This window comes from Odocoileus virginianus, chromosome 2 (assembly GCF_023699985.2).
Source record: "Odocoileus virginianus isolate 20LAN1187 ecotype Illinois chromosome 2, Ovbor_1.2, whole genome shotgun sequence".
Lineage (NCBI taxonomy): Eukaryota > Metazoa > Chordata > Mammalia > Artiodactyla > Cervidae > Odocoileus > Odocoileus virginianus.
The window spans coordinates 93,273,523-93,301,027 of record NC_069675.1 but is presented as its reverse complement, the minus strand read 5'-3'; the positions used below and the strand labels follow the sequence as shown (position 1 = coordinate 93,301,027).

The window sequence follows — 27,505 nt, the reverse complement described above, 5'->3', positions numbered from 1 at the left end:
CAATGTTCACAGTAACATTATTCACAAGAGCTAAAAAGTAGAAACAACCCAAGAATTCATCAATACGGGAATGGAAAAACAAAATGTGGTATATACACATGATGGAATATTATTTAGCCAGAAAAAGGAATGGAATTCTGATATATGTGACAACATAGATAAACCCTGAAAATATTGAAATAAATCAGACAAACAAGAGCAAAAGGTGTACAATTCCACATAGAATAGGCAAATTCACTGAGACAAAAGATAAAACAGAGGTTGCCAGGGAGCAGGAGGAATGGGGAGTCATTATTTAATGGGTACAGTGTCTATCTGGAATGATGAGAAATGTTCTGAAAGTAGACAGTGCTGATGGTTGCATAACCTGGCGAATATACATTATGGGCCTGAATTGTACACTTAAAAATGGTAAATTTTATTTTGTGAATATTTCACCATGATAAAAAGAAGTATTCAAAAAAACAACAAACACCGCTGCTGGGAGAAAATGGACTGGAGAGAGGCAACTGTGCTGTCGCAGAAGCTGGTGTGCAGAGGGAGACTGGTACTGACACACAGAGCAAAGTGAAGCTGAGAAACCACAGGGGCCGAGAGAAAAGAGAAGAGCTGCCTGATGGCTTCCCAGTCACATGCGGCCCAGCTGTGCTTCCTGCAGTACATTCCGGCGAGATTCTCCCACACCCTTTCTGTGAATTATGTTACATTGGAGCTGGACTGAGTGGATCTCCGTCCCTTGCAAGGAAACCATCCCTGATTCAAGCAGGGAACACAGCTAAGATGCAGCCTGGAGACTCAAAGTTTGAGGCCACTGGATTCTAAAGCCAGACTACCTCCAGCTCCAGGAGAGCAGAGCAGTTGGCTTTTTCCTCCCCCCTCAGTGTTGGGCACCATGCCTGCCCCATGGTGGCAGCCTTCGACCCACAGCTGTTGAATTAGGGCTGAGAAACTCACCCGTGAGTCTGTAGAGTAGGTGTCTGAATGCCATGGTCTCTCACCAAATGTATACCCAACTGAAACCTAGGGAACCAAGCCCCAGCATCCCCCTCATTGCTGATTTGAATGGTCAATTTCACTCTTCACAAGGACTTCTACCTAATTCCCTGAACATCAGAAGTTTATGCTAAAATTTCGATTTTACAGAATCCCAAGGATCCCTCCAAAAACACCACCCAAGATCAACTGGGTTCCCAACAATATTCATCAAACCAAGTGTAAGAAAAATTGAACTGGCTTTCTCATGAACATAGGACACACAATATGGCTTTTAATTTGATAATACTCTGTGTTCATAGATGGGAGAAAACATCTCCTTCCTTAAAACACTGGAGTCAGAATCTCAAGAGATCCTCACACGGCAAAACTGGAACTTGCTCACTGCATCGTTCCCAGCCCTTGCAACCCCTGTTGTTGTTGTCCAGTCCTCAGTCACATCTGACTCTTTGCGACCCCATGGACTGCAGCACACCAGCCCTCCCTATCCCTCAACCATCTCCCGAAGCTTTTTAACCTCTAGCACATGTCATTTCCAACTTGAGAAAACTAGAAATGACCTGATTTTACAAAAGGGGGAAAACTGTTCCACAGATCATTGTTGATCACCTTACTGGTCTATCTATCACACATGAACTAAAATGGTAACTACATAACAAGAAGATACTTATAAAACACAGTTAAATGAAAAAGGAGGCATGCGAAGGTAAATATATAATTTGATTACAACCATGTAGAAATGGCATTTATAGCTATACAAGTTGGAAGGTATCAAAAGCAGAGGCAAATGCTTGCTGCAAGGTGGTGAAATTATACACAGAATTTTTAAATGTATTTCAAATTTACTTTAAATATTTAAAAACTCAGTTATAAACACATACATACACACAAAACTGAGCTGGTCAATGAGCTGCCTCATCCAGCTGGGGATAACAGATGACCAGTCGGGGATTCGTAAAGCAGGGTTTTTCCAAAGGTGGTTCTGGCAACAGTGGCATCAACATTATGGGAACACCTGGGAACTTGTTAGAAACGAAAACTCTGAGTTAACCCCAACTTACTGAATTTGAAACTCTGGGGATGGGGTTCAGCAATTTGTTTTAGAAAGTTCACCAAGTGATTCTGATGCCTGTCCAAGCTTGAAAGCACTTCTCTCATGTATCTTCCCAGTCTGATATTCTGTGATTTCCATAAGTCTACAAAGGGTCCATCATACACACCTATGTTGTCTCCCCCAAACACCACTCTCACTATAAGAGCGCCACACTACTTATTAGATCAGGTTCAAAGTCTTCACCTGAGAGTCAACATCCTTCTTGTGCTACCAAATTTCTTCTTTCCCACTATGGTTAGTTAACAGGGACTGTGCTTCTGCGCATCATCTCATACAGTCCTCCTGACAACCCTATAAAATAGATAATACTAATAAACCCCATTTCATAGATGAGAAAACTAAGGCCAACCATACAACTAGTAAATGCTGGAACAAGAATGACTTCCAAGCACAAACTCTTAGGCACCACTGAGGTTCAGCAATGTTTACGGAGATAATAAGTAAAGGAACTGGTATATGAGGTCAGGCCTGTCTGATTTCAAAGCATACTCGCTGTGTAACCACTGAGCCCTTTAGCCCTATACTCTCTGCTGGGCAGGAACATGTGCTCATTGCCCTTGAAATCATCGTTGCCAAGAATCATGCTGTTTGCAAATATCCTCTGTCTATCTTCCTTGTCACCAACTCACATCCCACAGCCTCCAGAAGGCCTTCCAGGCTGCTTCCCTGAGATGCCTAGCCAGAAGGGGTTGCTCCCTCCTTCTCCCAACCCCCACCAGGCCCCGTTGTGCGCCTCTCACAATATTTACCAATTCTGAATTAGTTATGCACATGCTTCTTCAGTAGAGGTGGTGGTCTGAGTTGGCATGGTATCACCAGTGACTGACATAGAACACACACTAACCAAGTCACCCAGGGGGTCTTTTATGTGACTAAATTCATTCTTTAGATATATTATGTATCTTATTTGCCCAGGAGGAGGACAGTAGGAGCCTTAAAAACAAGGACCAAATCTTTCACTTAATGCATATTTCCAAGAATATACCTGGGCCAGGTACACAGTCAAACCTGTAATATATACTTGAATTCAAGTAGAATGCTATTTGTACGTGATTCTGGTACATAAATTTTTCTACTTCTTAAACCCTGCAATTAATGCAGCTTATATTAATACTTTACAAATGGATCCCATTGACTCAGTTTTTGTAAATAGGCAGAAATAATAAATTTAATGTTTTTAATAGTTAAATATTAACCAGAGAATTTTATGAGCACATTTTCCCAAAAATTCGTTCAAATTTCCATGCAACTGGGGAAAAAACTCACAATTCTGTCTTTTAAAAAATTGAGGCTATGATAAAAAAAAAATTGAGGCTATGATATATCTTCACTGTGCCTCTTTTAGAATGAAAGCATACCCTTTTTAAAAAATCATAACACAAACCCCAATCTCTCTCATTAAGAAAAATATGAATATTTTCAATCCAGATATCTATTATCTAGTCCAACACATATACTTGTAACAGGGGAAAAAAAAGAGCTCATAGATATTCTAACTCCTATCACATATCCAGAGAGCAAGGGTACAGAAAAATTGGAATATGTATTACAATAATATTTAAACTTCAAAAACTAGATTTAGAAACTTCTAGGAATAAGATAACATAAAAGCTAAATGCTACCTTTCCTAATACATAAATCATTTTATTTAATTACATAACACCATGAACAGAGAAAAATACCAAGCCACAACACATTTTTAACACACTGAAAAACACAGATTAAAAGTACGTAACAGTAAAAACACAACAGATAAAGATGATCAAATTATTATTACAGCCTTTCAATAGTCATTCATTCCCATCCAGTGCTTATACTGTACCCACATGGTCTAACAGTAAATATACAACAAAAGATCTGAAGAGCTTGGCGATCCTCTCTAAATTGAAATCAATGTACTACCACTGAACAGACAGTGTAAACTTACCAGCTCCACAGATCCATAATGTTTCCTACTGAAATCCCCACGTCTACAGCCTAGGTCTTCCGAGACAGAGCTGGAACAAAAATGCTTCATCAGTATTATACATAGCGATCTGGCCACAAACCTTCTGCAAAAATCCACTACCATTTGCAAAAAGGGCTGCTATGGAACAGGCTTGCCCAGCTCCTCACTGCAGGGGAGCCTCCTTGCAACAGACACAGTCCTCAGCAGCCATTGCAGAGCCCGGCTTTCACGGAGCCTCAGTAAGAAGGAAAACGCCCGAGTCATCCTTGGAGGTACAGGCAGTGATTGAATTAAATATTTAGTCATTTGGAATCGATTGACATTTCCCAGGCTACTGGTGGTTTATAATTTCATTTCTGTATAACCAGAGGGGAGAGAAACCCTGCAGTAAACTTGAGGCAAGGGACAAAGCTTGCAATTATCTTTCGTTTAAAGAGAGCCTCTTTGTCCCAAATATTCTGCATAAAAATAACCAGCATTATGGGATGCTATCTAGGAGACATAAACTTTAAATAGGAGGAAAAAAAAAACCTTCAAAATCCTGGTAGGCCCCATCCCCCTCCCCTTTAATTTATGACAACATCACAATATGGAAAAAGACTAGGACTAACAGAAAAATCTCAAAATCTAACTTCCAAGTATATTTAGCTTTTTCTATGTGGCAGTAGCTAATACTTTCCTACCCCCTCCCCTTAAGAAATGCTTAAATCAGATAAGAAAAATCACATGTGTCGTTGAGGAAAAGCAATTAAAACAAGGGCAAAATTGTTACTGCATTTGCATCTTGAATGCACAGTTACACACTCAAAAGACACATATCTTATTGAATAGTTGGTACAGAAAGGGCTCTGAGCAGTACTCGTGAAACCACCAGAGATCCACAAATACAAACAGTTTTAATAACTTCTGTTCTAATATGTCATGCAAATAACTCTAATAAAACAGAAAATAAAATTCCCTAGGAATGACACATTTAATATATCCCAAATATTTGGGAGTTAACATGCAAAGAAAGGTGCATTTAGTACCTTTTCATCCTTCCTTAAAAGGTAGGCTACATTTTCTAAATTACAGCCCTTCTGGCATGTTCAGAAAGAGACTGACTCTGATGCTTCGCGGCCACAGAACTGACTCTGCCAGGACACTGTTTGATAGGCTCCAAGAAGGACAGCAAGAGAGAAATGAGATTAGAGGGTCTAATGGTATTCCGCTTCCTCCATTTCACGGGGAAGGCTGAGTTCATCGCATAGGAGAGATTTAACCTTTTGTAGTCCTCACTGCCTTAGAACAAACCGTGCAACAAATTAATGAAGGCAGCTTGGAAGGGTACTTAGGTACTTACTAGGTACTTAGCCAGGCTACCTTCCTGCTGCTAGTGACATGACTTTCTACCGAAAAATCTCTAAAAGAGATGTAAAAGCTTCCCTCCATGGCCTGCTCCAGGGTTAGCTATGTCCTCTACGCCCATTTTCTTAGCCCTTTATGAAAACCCTCCTGGAGAATATAGCTGTTGCCTTACATAACAGTTTAAAGATCCTTCTCCAGCGGCCCTGAGTTACCGAGAGCAAGTGGGGTCCTGTGAGGGGTGTATCCACGCTCTGGGACAGGGGTCGGGCACAGAGCTGACGGGTGCTCAATGGTGGCTGACTGAGAGCTGCCTGCCTGGACCTCAGCCAACATCTTCGGTTAAGTTGGGTCCATGACTCAGTCATCAACAGAAGCAGCAGCAGTTTCTAACCCAAATGCCCCAAAACATGAAAAGAGTAAGGATGTGGGGATCTGAGCCCCTCCCTGTGCCGCCCTCGGCACCACAGAGGGGGTTCCGAGACAGTGCCAGCTCCCCAGCTTGGCCAATGCCAACAGCCAGAAACAAACACAAAACAGGGTGATGACCCTACATCTGGAGCAACTGCCTCCTTAGAAGCCTCAGAGAGGGCAGACGATGTCCTAGGAAAACAACTGAGAGAGAGAAACAGAATATCTGCTGTGGGCTGCCCTTTTCCCCTTCTAATCACATTTCGTCCAGTACGCCGCAGAGACGGTGCTTGCTGATGGCAGGGCCTCGCACAACTGTAAGGGAGCCATTTCTAGGGCTACAGGAGGCACTCAAACCAGGCGTAGTAGAAAACCCAGCCCCCTCCCCAACTCCCTGACCTTTGGCATCCAGCACAAGGGTTGTGTTTAGGGGGACCAGCCAGAGTTCTAAGAGCGGCTTGGTTCTCCTCCAGGTCCCCAGAGTCTGGCCCACTGCTAGGCACAGAATGGACATGCAGTAAACATTTGTTGTTTTAGGGAAGATATTCTCACATCTTTCAGATCTCACTAGCTGCTGCCTGATAGTGCCCCTAGTGATCACTGAGGCAGGCTGCCTATTGACCTTCTCCCTGATAAGCCCCTAGACGTCACTCCATCAGTCCAGACAGTCCTGACCCAAGAGGCAGATATGGCTACATGCATGACAAAACCTCTTCCTTTCCTCTGGGGCTTGTCACTGGACTACATCTCCTAACCCCTCTTTCAGGGAGTGTGACCATGTGACTGATTTCTGGCCAAGAGAATACAGACCCAAGTGATGTGCCTGTGGGCTCCCATGGGAAGCTTGCCTGGCTTCCCCATGGCCAGCAAGAGGGGACCACAAGGACCCATAGGAAGGCAGAGGTTCGAGATGGAAAAAAACCAGGTCTCTGAATGACCAAATGGAAGGTCATTCCTCCAAGAATATCTGTATTAGAATGTGATGTCAGCAAGAAATAAACACTTAGTTGTTCATCACACACAGTTGGGTTACCTGGTGAAGCCTCTGTGCTACCTGGACTAGTATAGAAGTTGGTATCTTGCACTGGGGTGCTACCATGGCAACAACCTAAAATATGTGGTACAGGCTTCACAGGCAGGCAGCAGCCAGGAAGGAAATGGTCTCAGAGCCTAGAGAGATGGGATCTCAGTTATACAATAGCAAACTAGGTGATAAAACTCGCACCTACAGTAACTGAGAAGGTAGATCTGTGCCTTCTGAGCCTGCAGCTCCAAGGAACGTGGCTGGACAGGTCAGAGTGAGGTTGTGTGCTGGCTCCTACTGACTGACCTTAGCAAGGCTTTTTACAAGGAAGAGATGAGCCCAGGTTACATGTGGATGGATTTCAAGCAAAGATAGAAGGGACTAGAGAGAATCTTGAGACAAAGGGCCTCACAGCCTTGAGAAATTGCTGTTTAAGGACCCCACGCAATGAGAATTCTGGCCAGTAAAATGTGGGTAGAAATGCGGGGCACCTCTTCCAGACCAGGCCCATACAGGTTTCCCATGAATAATCCTGGCTCTCTTTCCTCATCCACTGGCTCTGAGGATGGTTGTGAGAACCAAGAATTGTGAAGCTACACAATGAAGGAGCCCAGGTCCCTAAATGAAGAACCCAAGTAGACACACCCTCACTGGGCTGTGAGATGAGAGGACAGAACTTGTACTGTTTTAAGTCACCAAGATTCAAGGTTTATCTGTTATAACAGGTGATTTTTATCTTCATGGATATAGCTTTCCATACGTAACAGAAAGTACTGTAAGAATAAGTCCCACAGAATGTAAACTGATAGAGCCATTATGGAGAGCAGTATGGAGATTCCTTAAAAAACTAGGAATAAATCTACCTTGTAACCCAGAAATCCCACTAATGGACATATATCCTGAGAAAGCTACAATACTATAAGACACATTTAGCCCAGTGCTCACTGTAGCACTATGTACAATAGCCAGGACACGGAAGCAACCTAGATGCCCATCTACAAATGAATGGATAAAGAAGGTATGGTACATATATACAATGGAATATTACTCAGCCATGAAAAAGAATTAATTTGAGTCAGTTCTAGTGAAGTGGATGAACCTAGAATATGTTATACAGAGTGAAGTAAGTCAGAAAGAGAAAAGTAAGTATCATATATTAATGCATATATATGGAATCTAGAAAAATGGTACTGACAAACCTTTTTGCAGGGAAGATATGGAGACATAGAGATGCAGATATAGAGAATGGACTTGTGGACACAGTGTGGGAAGGAGAAAGTGGGACGAATGGAGAAAGTAGCATCAACATTTATACACTATCCTATATACACTATCCTGTGTAAAATAGATAGCTGGTAAGAAGTTGCAATATAATGCAGGGAGCCCAGCCTGTCACTCTGTGATAACCTAGAGGAGTGGGATGGGGGAGGGGAGGGAGGCTCAAGACAGCGGATACATGTATCATTATGGCTGATTAACACTGTCATATGGCAGAAACCAACACAACATTGTAAAGCAATTTTCCTCCAATTAAAAAATAAAAAAAGAAGTCCCATAAAAAAGGGGTTGTCAGAGGGCTGGTGAGCCAGGATGACTATAGAGGTCAGCATACTGTGGCCTCCTCTGCCTGTTTTTGAACACTATGCTTTATTGGGATGCAGTCACACCCTCTGGTGACAGGCTGTCTGTGGTTGTTTCCTACTTCAGTGGCAGAGCTGAGGGCTTGCAACAGAGACCTGCAGAGCCTGCAAAGCCCAAATCATTTTCGCTCTGGCCCTTCCCAGAAAGTTTGCCCAACCCCTGCCCACAGATGCATGAATCCCTTTTGCTGGTGTCAGCTCTACCCATAAACTATGATTGGGATGCCAATGAAAATAGCAGTGTTTATTAGAGTCCATCAGAATCCCTGGGGAGCTTTCTAGAAATGCAGATTCCCTGGCCCTTTTCCCAGAGGCTGTGATTCAGCCTGACTGAGATTTTAACAAGCCGTGGTGGGAACTCTGATGCAGGTGGTTCACAGACAGTGTTTTGAAAAATACTGCTCTTCCAGATGACTCTGGAATCCCTGGGAAACCTGTTAGCCATTCTGTGGCACTTTTATAAGGAAGGACAAGGCCTTGATCAAGTTTTCCCTGAATTGGAGGAGGTGTCACATAATGCCTCAGGGCGCGGGCCTCAGTCACAGACATGGGTTCTTAACCTCCTGGGCATTAGTTCCCATGTGTATAAAATGTGGCTGATCATATCACTTATATAACAGGGTTATACAGAATAAACTAAAAAGAGCAGATAAAAGTTTATTCTAGGCATAATATCTATTACATGAAAACTACTCAACAAATGTTAGCTATTATTATTGCTCTTTTTTATTAGTATGAATTCTTCTCTGGTTGTTAGAGAGTCCTGGAAAGCGGCTGCAGCATACATGATTACTATTAATAACTTTTAAAGAACTTAAAACAAGATGCCTGTTTTTTTCCCCCTGTGGTGAAACTGGAGATCTGGGGCCAAGCAGTCCCCTAGGGCAGGGCTGAGGGCAGCATTGCAGCTCAGCAGACCATCCCCTCCCTTAAAGTGTTGGCCGAGCAGTGCGACCTCACCTAGAAAACACTTGGGTCCGAGAGCAGGTCACCAGAACAGGCAGGTGCAAAAAAGAACCAGTGGGTTCAAGTTCCTCACAGGCAAGGTGGTCTGGCTCTAAATAGAAATTCTGTTTTAGCAAATTAACATACGAGGATGCTGGATCACGCTTTGCAAGCATGAACAGAGCTGAGGATCATCATGTTACATCTCTAAAGAAGGCCTGGGATGACAGCAAAGATTTCCAGCCCCACACAGAGGCTAGAGAAATGACCGTTATGTAAATCAGGATCCTGGAAAGCAGGACAATCCCCTGTGAAGAATAAATGTTATGGAAACTGAAAAAGGGCGGGGGAGGGGGGGAAAGGAAGCTGAAACTCAGCAATATAGTTCCTTACTCAAGTGACCCAAAGATTAGTGACTGAGCCTAACAACTGGCCAGACCCCACTAATCCAGGCCTCAGTCATCTCCAGCCCTACTGGCGGGGTTAAAGCCAACAGGAGAATGAGATTCTTCCTGGATCAGCTGAAAGAAATAGTGAAAAGCAACAGCTTACCAACAGCAGAGCTTAATGTCAGGAGTGCCAGGGCACCACCTCCATACCCTTGATAAACAGATAGTAACAGACAGATGGAAGGGATCCCCCTATTTGAGGGACAGAGGAACTGAAAAATGTTCCAGCTGATAGACTGAGGCTTGGATGGAGCGCAAGGCCTCCTAACAACAGGTACTAGAATAGCTTACAGCACGTAAGGGAGCAGTTGTCTCTCCTGGAGATAATGACACAAAAAAGCAGAGCTGCAATTATACATTAACTTCTAATGATGAAATGGAAGAATCTTGTCCTCTTTTGAAAAGATTTCAGACACCAGAAAGTAGGAAATAAGCAACAGGATTTCTGGAGTGTTAGGGTCTCAGAAAAATCTAAGCCCCTTGATTCTTGCTCCAGACAGCATCCTGTCCCCCGCACTGAGCTTCTGGGTTCCCAGCATCACGTGCTCCTGATCTTAAATTTAACATCTATTAGCGAACTCCACCAATCATAAAGTGGTCAGACATGCCTGAATCTGAATGTCAGCTCCATAGCACAACAGCTCTGTGGCCCCTGGCAAGTTACTTATCCTCTCTGAGCCTGTTTCCTCATCTGTAACATGGGCTTAAAATAATCTGTTTCTGTGGGAGGATTAAAAGATATCAAATGGTGCTGAGCACATCTGACACATAAATAAAAGCTGGCTATTCGAACTGTCGGGATCTGACCTACCTTGGTCATGACCATGCCCCATGTGCCTGGTACCGAGCAGGCTGCTCCATGAAGACTTGTTGCATTAATGAGTTATGAATTAATGATAACCTCTGAGGGCTTCCCTGGCGGCTCAGACGGTGAAGAATCCACCTGCAATGTGGGAAACCTGGTTTTGACCCCTGGGTTGGGAAGATCCCTTGGAGAAGGGAACGGCTACCCACTCCAGTATTCTGGCCTAGAGAATTCCATGGACAGAAGAGCCTGGCAGGCTACAATCCACAGGGTCACAAAGACTCGGACTGAGTGACTTTCACTTCACTTCTGCTGGCCTTTGCTCTTGCTGAATGCAGGTGGGTTCCTGCCCCCTTCCCCTTTCCTTCTTCCACCATTCATCTGCCATTGGATATTCTGACATTTCTTTGGGTATATTTGATGCTACTTCCACCACTATTCAGCCATCTTTCTCACTTTAATCTTCATTTCTGTAATATTCTGAAATGCATTCCTCCTACAGTATTTATGTGCCCACTAAGTTTCTGGACATAGACAGGTGTCCCCAGAACTTACTGGGTTCTCTGCTATTACTAAAGTCTTGTGGTAACTAACTCCAAGTTTCCTTTCAATAATGACCTCTACCAGTGCCCTTGGAGTTCTAACTAAAAAACAGCAACCACACCAAACACTGGCGAAGACGCAGAGCAACCAGACCACTCACAAACTCTGGGTGGGAATGTGCAAGGTAAGCCAAGCCTCTCTGAAAACCAGTTAGCAGTTTCTTATAACATTAAACATGCAGTTACCATATGACCCAGCACTTGCATTCTTGGGCATTTATACCAAAGAAATGAAAATATATATTCAAAAATACCTATACACAAATGTTCATAGCAGCTTTATTCATGATAGCCCCAAACTGGAAAAAGCCTAGAAATCCTTGGAAGGGTGAATGGATAAAGAACCTGTGGTGCATGCACACACTGGAATCTCCCTCAGCCCAGAAAAGGAACACAACACTGACAGATGCAGCAGCTTGGACGATGTCCAGGGAGTCATGCGGAGTGGAAAGGGCCAACGCTAAAAGGTTACATACTGCTGTGATTCCATTACAGGACATTCTTGAAAATTATAGAGGAGGGAGGTGGGTTATAAAAAGGTAGCATAAGGGATTCTGTGGTGATGGAGCCATTCTGTGTCATCTGTGATGATAAATAAATGAACCTACACATGATAAGATTGCATGTGACACCAGGGAAATCTAAGGCCAGCGGATTGTATCAGTGACAATGTTCTGGTTGTGACTGATCCTGCACTAATGTTATTATGCCAGATGTTACCACTGGAGGAAACTGTGGAAAGGATACCTGGAATCTCTCTGTGCTTATCTGATAACTACGTTATAAGAATCTATGATGCTCTCAAAATAAAAAGGTTAAGTTTAAAAACACCTGTATCTGAGTTGAAATTCTTTCACTCATCCCATGAACAGTTCCTGAGCACCTATGACGTACCAGGTACTGGGCCAGGTGCTAAACCTAAGATGTGTGGTCCGCATAGTCATAGCACTTACGGTTCAGTGGGAAAATATAAAGGACGTTGGACTTCACAGGAACAAAAAGTGTGCAAGCACGTAACACCTGTGTGTAACAAAGCTGGTAACTTGTACAACAGTCCCCTTTGTCCCCTTCTTAAGTAGCATATGTCATCTTGGGATGTGGGTTTACAGAGCAGAAGCCTGAAGGCCTGTCATTCTGCTCAGCTCAAGCCCCACCATCCAGGATTTCCCTGGTGACACAGTGGATAAGAATCTGCCGGCCAATGAAGGAGACATGGGTTTGATCCCCAAAGATTCCACATACCCCAGAGCAACTACGCCCACGTACCACAACTAGAGAGTAGCCCCTGCTCACTGCAACTAGAGAAAGCCTGCACAGCAACGAAGACCCAGCACAAGCAAAAGTTAATTAATTTTTTAAAAGACCCACCATCCAGAAACCTGCGAGCCGCTACCTACAAATGATTCCTACGAAGTGTGATGTCCACACATCTGCTCCCTCCCTCTCCACTCTCCAGTGACCTTGGCTTCCTTCTTATAAGGTCAAGGCTGAAGGGATTTCCCGCTGAGTATAATCTGGTTTGGGAAACACTGCTCCACAGGACACCTATATGCGCATGACCACAAAGCGTTAGACACAAACTCATTTAAGAAGAAAAAATCATCAGACAACATATGTTGCTGCAGACATGCTTTGATCACCTGCAGATTTAACTTCTTTGGGGAAATCCCTCCAAAGTCTGTCTCCCTAGGTTCTCAAAGCTTCTCTTCTGATATTGCCAAACTGTGCCTCCAGTTGTACCCAGACTCTGAAGGCAGGCATGCTGTCCAGAGCAGCATTTCTGAGCAGTACCCCGGCTAGCGGGAATCCTAGAGAATGGAAATCTCCCATCCTCGCTATTAGAGTGATAGTTTTCCCGGAGTTGGTTAGAAATTCAGACTCTTAGGCCCCACCCCAGACCTAATGAGACAAAATCAGCATTTTAACAAGATCCCCTGAGGATTCAAATGCATGTTGAACTTTGAGAAGCACTTGATTCTGGTTCTGAAACCTAGCTGTATGTCAGACTCACCTGGATTTCTTCTCTAATTTATTATGAAATAGTTTAAGATGCAGAAAAATGAATATCATGAACATTATAGATACACTGAAAACCCCTGTGTACCTCTCCTTGATCTCATTTTCATCTCTCTCTCCTTTGACACAATTTAATTAAACAATTTGGTTCATACTTCCTACTTATCTTTGACATTTGTACCATGCAGTCATAAACCATATGCAGTATTGTTTAGCATGACTTTAAATTTTACACACTTGTATATCAAACCATGACTATCTCCCTGCAACTAGCTTCTTTGAACACTTTGCTTTTGAGGTTTGTACACTTTGATAGTCGTAACTCTAGTCATTGACTCACAGTGCTATGTAGCCTCCGACTGTGTCAATATCCCACTGATCCTCCATTCTCCTGCAGCTGGATATTTCATCAGTGATCATCTCCCATACTCAGCCAGCCAAGTCCTTCCATCTCATGGGTCCTCACTATTTGATGCCCAGATCCCTAGAATAGCCTTGTCAGTCTTCTGGCCACCTCAACATACAATTTTAGGGTGGAAGAGACTTCCAAAAATGTCCAGAGACTTCCAGGTCCAGAGACTCAGGGATACTTGGTGTCCAACCTGCCACCTATGGTAGTATATTCTCTAACAGATACTTGAAATATAGCTAACAAGTCTCAATTACACGCTATCATTGTTGTTATTATTTCGTCTGTAAGTCGTGTCTGACTGTTTTGCGACCCCATGGACTGGAGCCCACAAGGCTCCTCTGTCCATGGAATTGCCCAGGCAAGAATACTGAAGTGGGTTTCCATTTCCTTCTCCAGGGGATCTTCCCAAGCCAGGGATTGAACCTGCGTCTCCTGCATTGCAGGAGGATTCTTTGTCACTGAGCCACCAGGGAAGCCCATTACACACTATTAGCAATAAAAAAAACACAGTATGCCCCAGGGCACTCCATTCTCCCTGTCAAACAGTTTTTTTTTTTTTTTTTTCTATGCTGAATTGAAATCCATCACATTTTAATTGCCATCAGTTGGTCTGATGTCTTCACCCTTTCACTTCTTCTTAATTTCCTTATGATCACTTCCACACTCCAGTCAGTGGTCCTGTCTAGCCCACACTTTGCCCATCTCAGCAATCCAGCCACACTGCCCTTCTTCCTTTCCTTTAGCCTGCTGAGCATCTTTCTCATCTTAGGACTTGGAAAGCTCTCTGCAAACTGCCTCTTCTTCTGCTTCTTCTTCTGGACTTCACCCCTACTCCCCAGACCAAATTATTAATACAAAGAGGATACTGGATTAATATCTGCCACCCCTACTAGAATACAAGCATCCACAATGACAGGTTCTCCAATGGTTTTGTTCAGTGAAAAATCCTTACATGTTACATAACACCTGGCACAGATATTAGCTCTTAGTGGGGTTTTTATTGAATTATGAAAGAATGAATGAGTGAATAATAGTCAGCCAGCCAATCCTTTGGGGCCACATAAAACAAGATCACTTCTACAGGAAAGCCCTTCAAATGTCTGAAGAAAGCCACCAGGTCCCCTAGGATTTTTCTTCTTTGCAAGGGGCTGGGAGTGACACAGGAGGTCTGAGGCCAGCCATACGGATTGGTACCCAGAGAAGAGGCAGGGCAAACACAGGGACCACTTCATAGCTTTCTCAAGGATCAGGCTGGGAGAGATACCCCCAGGTACTCACAAGGCCACTGTCGGCTGCTGCTGGAAGTGAGCAGCATTATACAGCATATTGGTGAAATTAGTTTCTGAGTCAGACCTGAAAATACTGTAAATGTTGCCTCAGGTTAATCTCAATAAATTTGCTTCAGAAGTTAATACAATGCCAGTAATTTGAGCAAACAAAGAAAATGCTGTGGGGGCCATCACAATGAATACATTGTGACATCATTCACTAGCCATTAGCTAACAATGAGGCTGGCATTTCCTATGTCTAGTGGTTGGCATCTTTCAAGCAACAGGTAATATAATTAAGTCCAACAGATCATGCTGTTACATTACAAAGTGGATCAGCTGCAAGTGTCAAACTTATCCAATTGTGAACTTAAGATTCTTGCATTTTATTGCATGTGTTATAGTACAATAAGAAATTGCTTAAAAATGTTATACAGAGTAAAAAAGAAACACTGATCCTAAATTTAAATCAATTAACATCTGTATGTATAGAGAAATTCCATGTGCATAAGGGTTGCCTGATATTTACTCAGCCCTGTAATAGCCCACCATTAATTTACTGCCTGATTTTTGGCAAGAAACAGCCTTTCAGGGGCCCTCAGTTCTACAGCCGTAAAATGGGGCTTGATTTATGAATTAATTCAACAAATACTGATAAACATGGGACAGTCCTTATGGGGCTGTTGGATTTAAAGAGAAAACATGGTGAATAGTCTGAGCACAACAATTATTTGAAGAAACAGAGGTTGTGCATCCATGTCCTTCATTAGCAAGAAGGTGTGTGCATTTGAACAACACAAAGAAGAAAAAAAAGTCTCTTTGTGGAAATCCAGAGATAAGCTAGACTCTCCTGTGATCTGAAGTGCTCTAACTTTAAGAAATAGCAGTTAGGGAGGAAAAACTCCCTTTACTCATCTATGTTCTATAACTGATGCCTGTGAATTAAGTTGACGAAAGACAGATGAACAGAAGAAAAAGCACAAATTTTATTTCTAATTTTACATGCACAAGGGCTTCACAGAAAAGAAAACCCAAAATAGCAGTTAGGCTCAAAGACTTATATACCATTTTAACAAAGGGCGATAAATTGTGGAGAAGTGACTAGACATAAAAAAAGGGGCCAAATTTGGGGCTTCTGGGAGGGTCAGTCATGGGAAGGGAGCCACATGGGAGAAAGCAATGATAGATAAGGTTAATTAGAAAGGTTTGTTTATGTAGACTCACCTTTGTGCCATCTCTGTCTCTGGTAACAAAGGGTGTGGTAACAAGGGGTATTCTCCTTCTCTTGGTAAAGAGAGGGGAGGGGATACCTTCACATAGAGAAATTAATGCCATGCTTTTAGGCAGATGGGGCAGGGCAGACAGTTCTTCCTATATCTGCCTTTTCTCAGCTGCCTTCAGCTCAAAATAATCCTTTGCCAAAGTAGCATTTTTGGGGTGGTGTATCTTGATCTGCTTTATAGCCAATATCAATATGTGAAAAATTCTTAGTCTCAAATGCTTGAGACTAAGGCAAATGCTTGTGGAACTGACTGAATTTTGCCTTGAAATAACCTAGGAGAGGGAAAAGGCTCCTCCCACTGCTTTTAAAATGACCTCTATAATCTATTCTAATTTTTAGGACCAATTTAGATCCCGTGTTATTTAGTCAGTAAGTCATGTCTGATTCTTTATGACCCCATGGACTGTAGCACACCAGGCTCTTCTGTTCTCCACTCTCCCTGAAATTTGCTCACATTCATGTCCACTGAGTGGGTGATGCTATCAAACCATCTCATTCTTTGCCATCCCCTTCTCCTTTTGCCTTCAATCTTTCCCAGCATCAGGATATTTTCCAACAAGCTGACTCTTCGCATCAGGTGGCCACTCCATACTTACTTGTGCTCTGTTTTTCTCCAGATACATTCAGACCATGGACTGGAAGAAAAGCAGCTTACTCTGTGCTTTTAAGGTCAAACTATATTTGTGAAAGATTTTTTAAAAGGTTTACTTCACCAAGGTACTCTGATCCTGAGATAGTCTACAAAAATGAGACTTTGAGACCAAGGATGAGAGAGTGGAGAGGGTAAGGGGGAAACGTTCTTCAAAGAAAGCAAAATAACAGATAGCCCAAATTCACAGAATATAGAAGGCAAAAGGATTTTAACTAAGAACATTAGTTAATATAGGAGATGACAGGAAAACAACCAGCCTCCATCCAAGGCCAAATGGGATTTATTAAAGTGAGGGTTGGTTTAGGTGAATTTAGGGCACGGCAGCCTAAACTACTTCCTTTTGCTTCTTGTAAGCAATGATTAAAGAGCCATGCCATCTAGTCACTATTTACAGGGCCGCCTCACGGTGTTCTGTACTGTACTTCGGGATGAGGCGAGCACCAAAAATGGGTTGCTGGCCCTTGAGGACTGTAAAATTTGAAAGAATAGAAAATGCGAACAGTCAAAGGAATAAAATTTTTAGTAATGGCATAACCTCCTTGAGGAAAAATGACTGCTGTTAGTGATTGTTCCTCCAGGGGATGTGGAGCTCAGCGGTGCAGTTTCTGGCCCCAGAAAAGGATCAGGACATCCTGGCAGAGTGACACCATACTCCTCCCTGACTTGGGTCACACAGAGCAGCAAGGCAGTGCTGAACCTTAGGCCACTCTTGAAAGGTGAGGCCCCATGTTCCTCTCCCTTCCATTCAGGCCACTCACCTCCCTGGGGCCCTCACTACTCCTGCACTTTCAAATACTGCCTCTATGCTAACCCAAACCAAACCTCCAACTCAAATCTTTTTCTCCAACTGCAAGTGCTGACTTCCAACTGCTGGACGTGGTTCTGTGAACCCCCTGGGAGACCCTAAAACATAACATGCCCCCAAGCACCCTCACCCCCACTCCTCACTCACACCTCGGTTAGCAGCACTGCCATGTTCTTCCTAATCACTTGAGGTTCAAGTTCAGGGTCATCACCCAGATTTTCCCCCATATCCAACATCTAGTCAGTCTCCAAGCCCCGGTACAGGCCTGCACAGTGTTGCTTTTGACTGGTGTATGTTTGTATGTGAATATTTGTATTTCATTCTTTTTTAAAATTTTTCGTCATGTATATTTTTGGTGTCCTTTTTAAACTTTATTTTTATTTGTAAGATAATTGCTTCACAATGTTCTGTTGGTTTCTGCCATACTACAATGTCAATGAGCCATAAGTATACATATATCCCTTCCTCTTAATCCTCCCTCCTACTCCTCACCTCATCCCACCCACGTAGGTTGTCACAGGGAGCTTAACCTGGTGCTCTATATGTCATTCTTTGAAGAGATAACGCTCACTTCCTTCAGAATTCACAGAGTCCAAAGGGCCACACGAGAGGAAGTCTCTCCTCTCCTCCCCCTCGGTCCCACGCCCCCTCTCCCATCTCCTCTCTGCACCAGTAGCCTCTACTGTTTAGTGTGTATCTGCCAGAGGTGCTGTGTGCATTTACAAAGAGAGAAAAACATATATTCCCTTTTGCCTTTGGTAAATACATTAGTAGTAAACCATTCACAATTCCATTCTTTTTGTTATTTTTTCATTTAATGTACCTTGGCAATCTTTCCAAATCAGTACCAAAAGAGCCCCTATAATTTTTTCCTTTGGCTACATACTATTCCACTGAGTAGACACACCGTGTTTTATTTAACCAGTTTCCTAGGTAAATGGTTTTAAACCTTTGCTACTACTAATAAACTGCAATGCATAACCTGGTACATGCCATTTTGCACTTGAGGATATTTCCAGAATTATACCATGTCTCTTAGTCTCTTGTCACTCCTTCCCCTTTTCATTTCCACTCTCTCTGTTTTAGCTTAGACCTTCATCATTGAAGAAGGCTCCTAACTGGCATCTTTGTTCTATTACCTTTAACTTCAGTTCAGTTCAGTTCAGTCACTCAGTCATGCCTGACTCTTTGCGACTCCATGGACTGCAGCATGCCAGGCTTCCCTGTCCATCACCAACTCTCAGAGTATACTCAAACTCATGTCCATTGAGTCGGTGATGCCATCCAACCATCTCATCCTCTGTCGTCCCCTTCTCCTCTCGCCCTACAATCTTTCCCAGCATCAGGGTCTTTTCAAATGAGTCAGTTCTTCATATCAGGTGGCCAAAGTGTGACCTTTAACTTACCCAATAAATATTTAGTGAGCACTTTCTATGTGCCAGATGCTTTGTAAAGACCAGGAAGAACAAGAGAATTAAAAAAAACAAAACAAAACAAAATAAAACCTCCTGCTAGCCAGACCCATACACCCTAGCCTGCCTCACAATTGTCTAAGCTTTGGAAGGTTTTTAATCAAACTGCTCTCTTCTCTGTGTTTGGAATCAGTTGACAATTAGTGACAGGAGTCAGGCAAATGGAAATCGAAACATCAATTTCCTTATTGTTGTAGTTTCATTGGCAAATGTGGCCAAGACCAACAGCCACCTGGGTTCCTACTACTTCCCCTCATTTAAACTCAGAGGCTTTCTCTCCAGCTCTGTGTTTTAAAACCAAGCAGACTTTTATTCAGGAGCAAACTAGGTTTTAAATAGCTTTTGAAAGCCATTTTAGAATGTTTAAATATGTACTGTGCTTAGTTGCTCAGTCTTTCTGACTCTTTGCAACTGCATGGACTGTAGCCCATCAGGCTCCTCTGTCCATGGTGATTCTCCAGGCAAGAATACTGGAGTGGGTTGCCACGCCCTCCTCCAGGGGACCTTCCCATGTTTAAATATGAAATTGCCTAAATTTGTACAATGCCTTGATTATAAACTCTTTAACACATGACAACTTTCTCCAAAAGATCAACAAGTAAACCACTGCTAATTCAGCCTAGTGACAGAAATAAATCTGAATTGTACTTTAAAAAAAATCCACTTGTTGCTAGGATATTGTAACTAATCATACAAAGGACTGATGGTTTTAAAAAAAACAGGCAGGGACTTTCCTGGAGGCCCACTGGCTAAGCTTACTGTGCTCCCCATCAATGCAGGGGGCCCAGGTTCAGTTCCTGGTCAGGGAACTAGATTCCACATGCTGCAACTAGGACTCAAGGCAACCACACAAGTAAATAAACAAATAAACAGTTTTTAAAGAGTCAGCAGATAATTCAGATGGGATTAAAAACTTCAAACTTTCTTCCCTCAGCTCCTGGCTGACATCCTTTTAAGGCAGAATGGCCCTGAAGAACCATCTTTTCAATAGGTTTCCTTTGTCTTTTCCTAATGTATTGAGCTAAGGAGGAGACTGTGCCTCTTGTTACTGGTGTTGATACTGGCTGGACATTTGACTCTTCCAAGAGGAGGTCACAAACGTAGTCACAAAGCCGCTTCAAGTCCTTCTCCGGTAGGTATCTGCATAGCTGCGCTATCTCCACGTACTTGTCCTAGTCCAGGGGCGCCATGTTAGAAATAAGAAGCCCCAACAGAGGCGGCAGTATTGGTGGTGGTACTAGCCACAGCAGTGGCGGAACCCTCCCTACCTCACATCTGACCAGTGAGAGGCATCCGGCCTGTGAGAGGCGTGTGCATCTATGTATGGATTTGAGTTGGACCATAAAGAAAGCTGAGCACCCAAGAACTGATGCTTTTGAACTGTGGTGTTGGAGAAGACTCTTAAGAGTCTCTTGGACTACAAGGAGATCAAACAGGTCAATCCTAAAGGAAATCAGTCCTGAATATTCATTGGAAGAACTGATGCTGAAGCTCCAATACTCTGGCCACCTAATGAGAAGAACTCACTGGAAAAGACCCTGATGCTGGGAAAGATTGAAAGAAGGAGGAGAAGGGGACAACAGAGGATGAGATGGTTGGATGGCATCACCAACTCAATGGACATGAGCTTGAGAAAGCTCCAGGAGTTGGTGATGGACAGGGAAGCCTGGCGTGCTGCAGTCCATGGGTCGCAAAGAGTCAGACACAACTAAGCAACTAAACTGACTGACTTTGCTTCTTATAGGGTTGGACACAGCCCTGAAATGAGGTTATGAATGAGGAGGCATGAGGATGCAGAGAGACTCCTTGTGTGCCTTCTGCCCTCCCTTTGCAGCTGAAACCACTTTCTCAGAGGAGCCCCATGGCTTCCCAAATCATCAAACTCAACAGAAGATATTAGTTTTGATCTTCAAACTTTCTGTTACATTCAACACCTTCAGCCTCAGGCCTGGGTCCCACCACTAAGGATTCTAATTTAATCAGTTCCACGATCCATATTTTTGAAAAAACTTCCTAAGTTATTTTTGTGATTGGTCAGAGAGCACTCTCCTTTTTGAAACTGCCCCTCTGGCTTTTCTGACCCCTCCAAATTATGTTTTTACTACTTCCCGAGCCCTCCCGCTGCTCACCAGAGAAGCAAGAACTGCCTCCTCTGCCCCCGGTAACAGACATTACCCCAGAACTAGGAATGGAAATGTGACCCAGGCTGGGAAACTCAAGTCCTTTCCCAGGGTTCCTCTAACTGATGGGAAAATATTTTTTTAATTAATTTAGTTTTAATTGAAGGATAATTGCTTTACAATATTGTGTTGGTTTCTGCCATATATCAACATGTATACACAAACATGAATCAGCGTACATACAACGTGCCCTACAGCAACATGAATCAGCCATAGGTATACACCAGGGCTTTCCTGGTGGCTCAGATGGTAAAGAATCTGCCTACAATGCAGGAGACCGGGGTTCTATCCCTGAGTTGGGAAGATCACCTGGAGAAGGCAATGGGAACCCACTCTAGGATCCTTGCCTGGGGAATTCCATTGACAGAGGAGCCTGGGGGGCTACAGTCCATGGGGTCACAAAGAGTCGGACATGACTGAGTGACTAACACTTTCACTTTCATACATATGTCAATGGGGAAGATTTGCTCTCTCAAGTTGCAAGTCTGAGAACATACCCCATGCTACCCAAGATCGCAGTCACTGGATTGCAGTCATCCATCCAACTCATGGATGGTAGGAGACACGGAGGTCAACAGGTATAAAGAAGCAGGGCTAAGGAGTGGGAGCTTGAGGGTGTGGACTGACTGTCCCTGGATCCAGTTGACCCTGAGGCACGATCTGTCCCTTTCCTTAGTTTGGTCACATGAACCTACACATTCTCCTTTTATGCCTAAATTATTTTGAGATGGGTTTCTGTTTCTTACAACAAACAAGCCCCTCTGTAGTTCATCTCTTAGTTGGTTTTTTGGCCTACTCACTGCACACATCAGTGAAATTAACTTAAAAATCAGAGCCCAAACCATCACTTGTCTGTCTCAAAAATCACTCAGTGTCCCACTGTCTTGGGATTAAGTACAACACCTTTCACAACATGTCCCCCCATCTGACTTTCCAGACTTCCTACTACTTCACCATACAAGTGGCAAATCAGGATCTGGCCATCCAGCACACCCTTCTCCTACCTCTGCTGATTAAAATCTATTCAAGAAAAAGAAAAGAAGGAAGGTTCTCCTCCTTTTTCAAGACCCACTTCACTTTACTCTAAGAAGACTCTTCTTCTAAGAACTTCCTGCCTCCAAAGATGTAATTATATCCCTCCTTAGCCCCAACAGCAGTATCTAATGATCTCTGTCTCATTCTGCCTCAGATTTTGTGCTGCCTCATCTCAAGACCCTCTCTTTAAGGGCAAGACCGTTACTCAGCTGCCAGAGTCAAAACTCTGAGGGTCACTTCCTCACCTCACCACCCATGCATTTACCAGGTCCACTCTAACTTTCCTCTTAATTATTCCTTAACCCAATCCCATTGTTCCTGACACTCATCAGAACATTTAATATCTCCTACCTGGCCACTCTGATAGGTCTCCCTGCTGCCAGCTTTATTCTTCTGCTATCTATCTGCCCACTGATACCAGTAATCGTTACAGTATGAAAATCTGATCATGCTCTGCTCTAGTTAAGAGAGTCAAGACCAAACTTCCTAGGGAGGAGGTTAAGCTCCCTACTGCCCAGTGACTTGGCTTCTGTCTGCCATCCCAGGCTCACTGCTCACCACTCCCAGGAAGCACCAGCCAAACCAGACTATTTGTGGCTCCCCTCAAATCTAGAGTGCTTTAATGCTGCTGGCCTTTACACAGATGGTCTCCTCTGTCTGGAAATGCTCCTCTCACCTCTGCCTAGTAAAGTTCCCATCCTTTAGGTAGTCCCCCTGCTGAGAAATCTCCCTGGACTGCCCTAGGTAACAGCATTTCCACAAGCCCCAGCTTAATCTGGAAGAAGATGTTCCCTCTGCATGCCCAGTGCAGCACACAGGTGCTCAGTAAGTTGATTTGTGATCACTCACCTAGAGCCAGACATCCTGGAGTGTGAAGTCAAGTGGACCTTAGGAAGCATCACTATGAACAAAGCTAGTGGAGGTGATGGAATTCCAGCTGAGCTATTTCAAATCCTAAAAGATGATGCTGTGAAAATGCTACACTCAATACGCCAACAATTTTGGGAAATTCAGCAGTGGCCACAGGACTGGAAAAGGTCAAGTTTTCGTTCCAATCCCAAAGAAAAGCAATGCCAAAGAATGTACTCTACAACTCTACTCATTTCACATGCTAGCAGGGTAATGTTCAAAATCCTTCAAGCTAGGCTTCAATAATACATGAACCGAGAACTTCTAGATGTACAAGCTGGATTTAGATAAGGCAGAGGAACCAGAGATCAAATTGCCAACATCCGCTGGATCACAGAAAAAGCAAGAGAATTCCAGAAAAACATCTACTTCTGCTTCATTGACTATGCTAAAGCCTTTGACTGTGTGGATCACAACAAACTGGAAAATTCACCTTACATATCTCCTGAGAAACCTCTATGCAGGTCAAGAAGCAACAGTTACAACTGGACATGGAACAATGGACTGGTTCCAAATTGGGAAAGGACTATGTCAAGGCTATATACTGCCACCCTGCTTATTTAACTTATATGCAGAGTACATCATGTGAAATGCCAGGCTGGATGAAGCACAAATTGGAATCAAGACTGCAGGAAGAAATATCAATAACCTCAGATATGCAGATGACACTACCCTAATGGCAGAAAGTAAAGAGGAACTAAAGAGCCTTTTGATGAAGGTGAAAGAAGAGAGTGGAAAAGTTGGCTTAAAACTCAACATTCAAAAAATTAAGATCATGGCATCCAGTCTCATCACTTCACGGCAAATAGATGTAGGAAAAATGGAAACAATGAGAGACTTTATTTTCTTGGGCTTCAAAAATCACTGTGGATGGTGTTGCAGCCATGAAATTAAAAGACACTTGCTCCTTGGAAGAAAAGCTATGATAAACCTAGACAATATATTAAAAAGCAGAGACATCAGTTTTCTGACAAAGGTCCATATAATCAAAGCTATGGTTTTTCTGGTAGTCATGTATAGATGTGAATATTGGGCCATTTAGAAGGCTGAGTGCCAAATAATTGATGCTTTTGAATTGTGTTGGAGAAGACTCTTGAGAGTCCCTTGGACTGCAAGGAGATCAAACCAGTTAATCCTAAAGGAAATCAGTCCTGAATATTCATTGGAAGGACTGATGCTGAAGCTGAAGCTCCAATACTTTGGCCAACTGATGTGAAGAGCCAACTCATTGTAAAAAGACCCTGATGCTTTCCCTCACTGGAAAGACTGGGGGCAAGAGAAGGGGACGACAGAGAGTGAGATGGTTGGATGGCATCATCGACTCAATGGACATAAATGAGTTTGAGCCAATTCCAGGAGATAGTGAAGGACAGGAAAGCCTGGTGTGCTAGAGTCCATGGGTTTGGAAAGAGTCCAACACGACTGAAGAGAGTGAACAAGAACAAAGATATCTGAATCCTTTTCTGGCGAGAGCAGGCCTTGTATGACCATGGTACCTCACATAAGGCCCAACTTTGTGCTTGGTCAGCTTTATTGATGTGCAGTGAGGTGCTGCTGTATTCTTCACTCCACAGAAGGAAGCCACCCTGTGGACACTGACATGCCATAAACACTTTGCTCTTACTTGCACAGATGAAGTTAGGAGACTGGCACTGGGACTAGACGGTGCAAATCTCTGCTCTATCACTTACAGAGCAGTGTCCTGGACACGTGTTTCTAACTCTTTTGGACCTCAGCTTCCTCATCTGTAAGATGGAGCCAGAAGTAGTTACCTCGTCGGATTTTTTGGTGAAGACTAAAAAGAGAAAACTTATTTGGTATGTCTGCACAAGTGCCTGGCAGAGGTAGCCAGAAAATTTGTTGAATGAATGAGTTAGTGAATGAACGGCCCACAGAATGGCAGCAATTCTTAAAGACACATCTCTCTAGTCCGTTTTCCAGAAAACCCAACATCTGGCTCCCAGTGAGTCCAGCCCTGACGCCCCTGAATCTGGGGTACAGCCAAACCCCGCTCTCCCCGTTCCCGCCTCAGTTTCGCTAGCCCTGCGGCCGCCAATCACCAGAACCTAGTCCCACTCCTAAACATATTCACCAATAGATCCCGGAAGGCTGCGGCCGCTGCGCCTCATAGGCTGCCCGGCAGCTCTGCTCGCCCCTTTGACTACGTCATCCGCGCGGTGTACTGTGGGGCTTGTAGTATAGACAGAAGCAGCGCCCGCTGCAGGGTTCACTTTGAGGGCTGTGACTCTGGCCTGGAGCTTGGGAGGAAAGAGAAGCGGCATTCCCCTCATCTCACCTTTGGCTGGTGAAGCCCAGGTTTCCCTGCTCTCCAGCGTACTGCGCTGGGCCTGCCTGGACGCTAGTTATCAGCCGCCTCCCAAGAAACAGGAGCATTTCAGTCAACGTTCACTGAAATTTTAGATTTCAGTTTACGGTCAAGGAGACATTCATTTCCCTCATTCTCATAAGTGGACCTATGGGAAGTGGACTGTGGGAAGCATGGCGGCAGCTCTGAAAAGCCAGCAGTGACTCCAGACTTCTCTGATTTCCTGGAAGAACCCACTGCAGAACTAGCAATCCTTAATTTATCCAAACCCTGTGGACCTTGTCTATTTCAAACTGCTTTATCACTTAAAATCATGCAAGCTATCAATGGCCCCCCATTGCCTGAGATTTAAAAATGTATACCCCCCAGGGCTTCCCTGATAGCTCAGTTGGTAAAGAATCTATCTGCAATGCAGGAGACCCCGGTTCAATTCCTGGGTCAGGAAGATCTGCTGGAGAAGGGATAGGCTACCTACTCCAGTCTTCTTGGTCTTCCCTTGTGGCTCTGCTGGTAAAGAATCTGCCTGCAGTGTGGGAGACCTGAATTCGAAACCTGGGTTGGGAAGATCCCCTGGAGGAGGGAAAGGCTACCCACTCCAGTATTGTGGCCTGGAGAATTCCATGGACTACAATCCATGGGGCTGCAAAGAGTCAGACATGACTGAGCCACTTTCACTTTAGCTAGGCATATAAGGTGCCTCAGAGCTATTTGTATTTATTTATGTGTGGTTACATTTAACATTTCTCAACATTTGCTGCATATGAGCATTCCCTAGGGAACTGTATAAAATATTGGTGTCCCACCTGACTTGGGAATCTTGGGCAGAATGTGCCTGCTTTCTGTTTCACAGCTCCCAGGATGACTTTGTGCAGCCAGGGTTGCAGAACCACTGGTTTGAGAACCACTAGTTTAATGCCTGTCAACACTGCTGGGACCCATTTCCACCGATCCGAGCCTTTGCTCTTCAGGTTCCTCTGTTTCAAGTGGCTTTCTTTCCTTTTCCTGCCTGGCTGACAATCATCCTGCCTGGCTAAGTGTGACTGCTTTTGGTTTTCCTCTCTGTCCTCCAGCAGATTCCTTTCTCTTGTAGCACTTTCTACATGCTCCTTTTTCTAGTGGCACTGGAGTTATTAATATTTGGTTACTTGTCTGCCTTCCTGGAAAGGCTGTCCCTGGATCAGAATCTCTGGGGTGGGCCTCAGGCATCTGCTGTTGCTTAAGCCCGATAGGTGATTCTGATCCATGACCCTCGATGGAATTTAGGCTCGCAAAAGCACCAGGTACAGTAAGCATTGATAATTTTTGTTGCATGGAATCAATGAAGCATCTCTTGTTTTTAAGGCAATCATATTGTTGCAGCTAGTTGCCTTTGATTCCCCTGGAAAGCTAAGCACCTCTGTGTTGTAGTATCCTCTTCTTCATTCATTACTTATTCATTCATCCATCAAATACTGTACACCCTAACAAAGCCCTGGGGGCTCAGGAGTAAATGTAATAAGAAAACATAGTTACCACCCTCTGGGACCTAGAATCTATTAATATATTAGTTATAACATAGTTATTATTATCATTTCTTCTGAATAATAATTGGAATTTTCCCCTTCTAGATACTATTTGATATCCACAGGTGAGGAGATATCTTATTTCTTTATATCCTGAGTATGTTGCTGGCACACTGAGGACATCCTGTAAATGTTTATTGAATCAAAGTACCACATTTCATTGCACTTGTCACAATTTATTTGTGTGATTATTTGATTAATGGCTATCTGTTCTATGAGCTATAAATCGCCTGAGAATAGCTGAATCTATTTTGCCTGCTATGCCTGACACAGGCCTGGCCAGAGTAGGTGCTCAATGAACATGGCTAAGT

The 27,505-nt window shown here is 43.6% G+C and overlaps 1 protein-coding gene across 6 annotated transcripts in view; it reads right to left on the bottom strand.

Annotated features, from left to right (window-relative positions):
* Positions 1-27,505, bottom strand: part of GARNL3 (GTPase activating Rap/RanGAP domain like 3) — a 157,378-nt gene that overhangs the window by 109,663 nt on the left and 20,210 nt on the right. For 5 of the 6 annotated variants that reach the window (XM_020874724.2, XM_070453072.1, XM_020874723.2 and 2 more), the window contains one exon: positions 4,035-4,104. In XM_020874724.2, the coding sequence (XP_020730383.2) occupies positions 4,035-4,104 (70 nt within the window). Of the gene's footprint in view, positions 1-4,034; positions 4,105-5,083; positions 5,183-27,505 lie in introns of those variants that run through there. The other variant, XM_020874726.2, reaches the window with a different exon arrangement.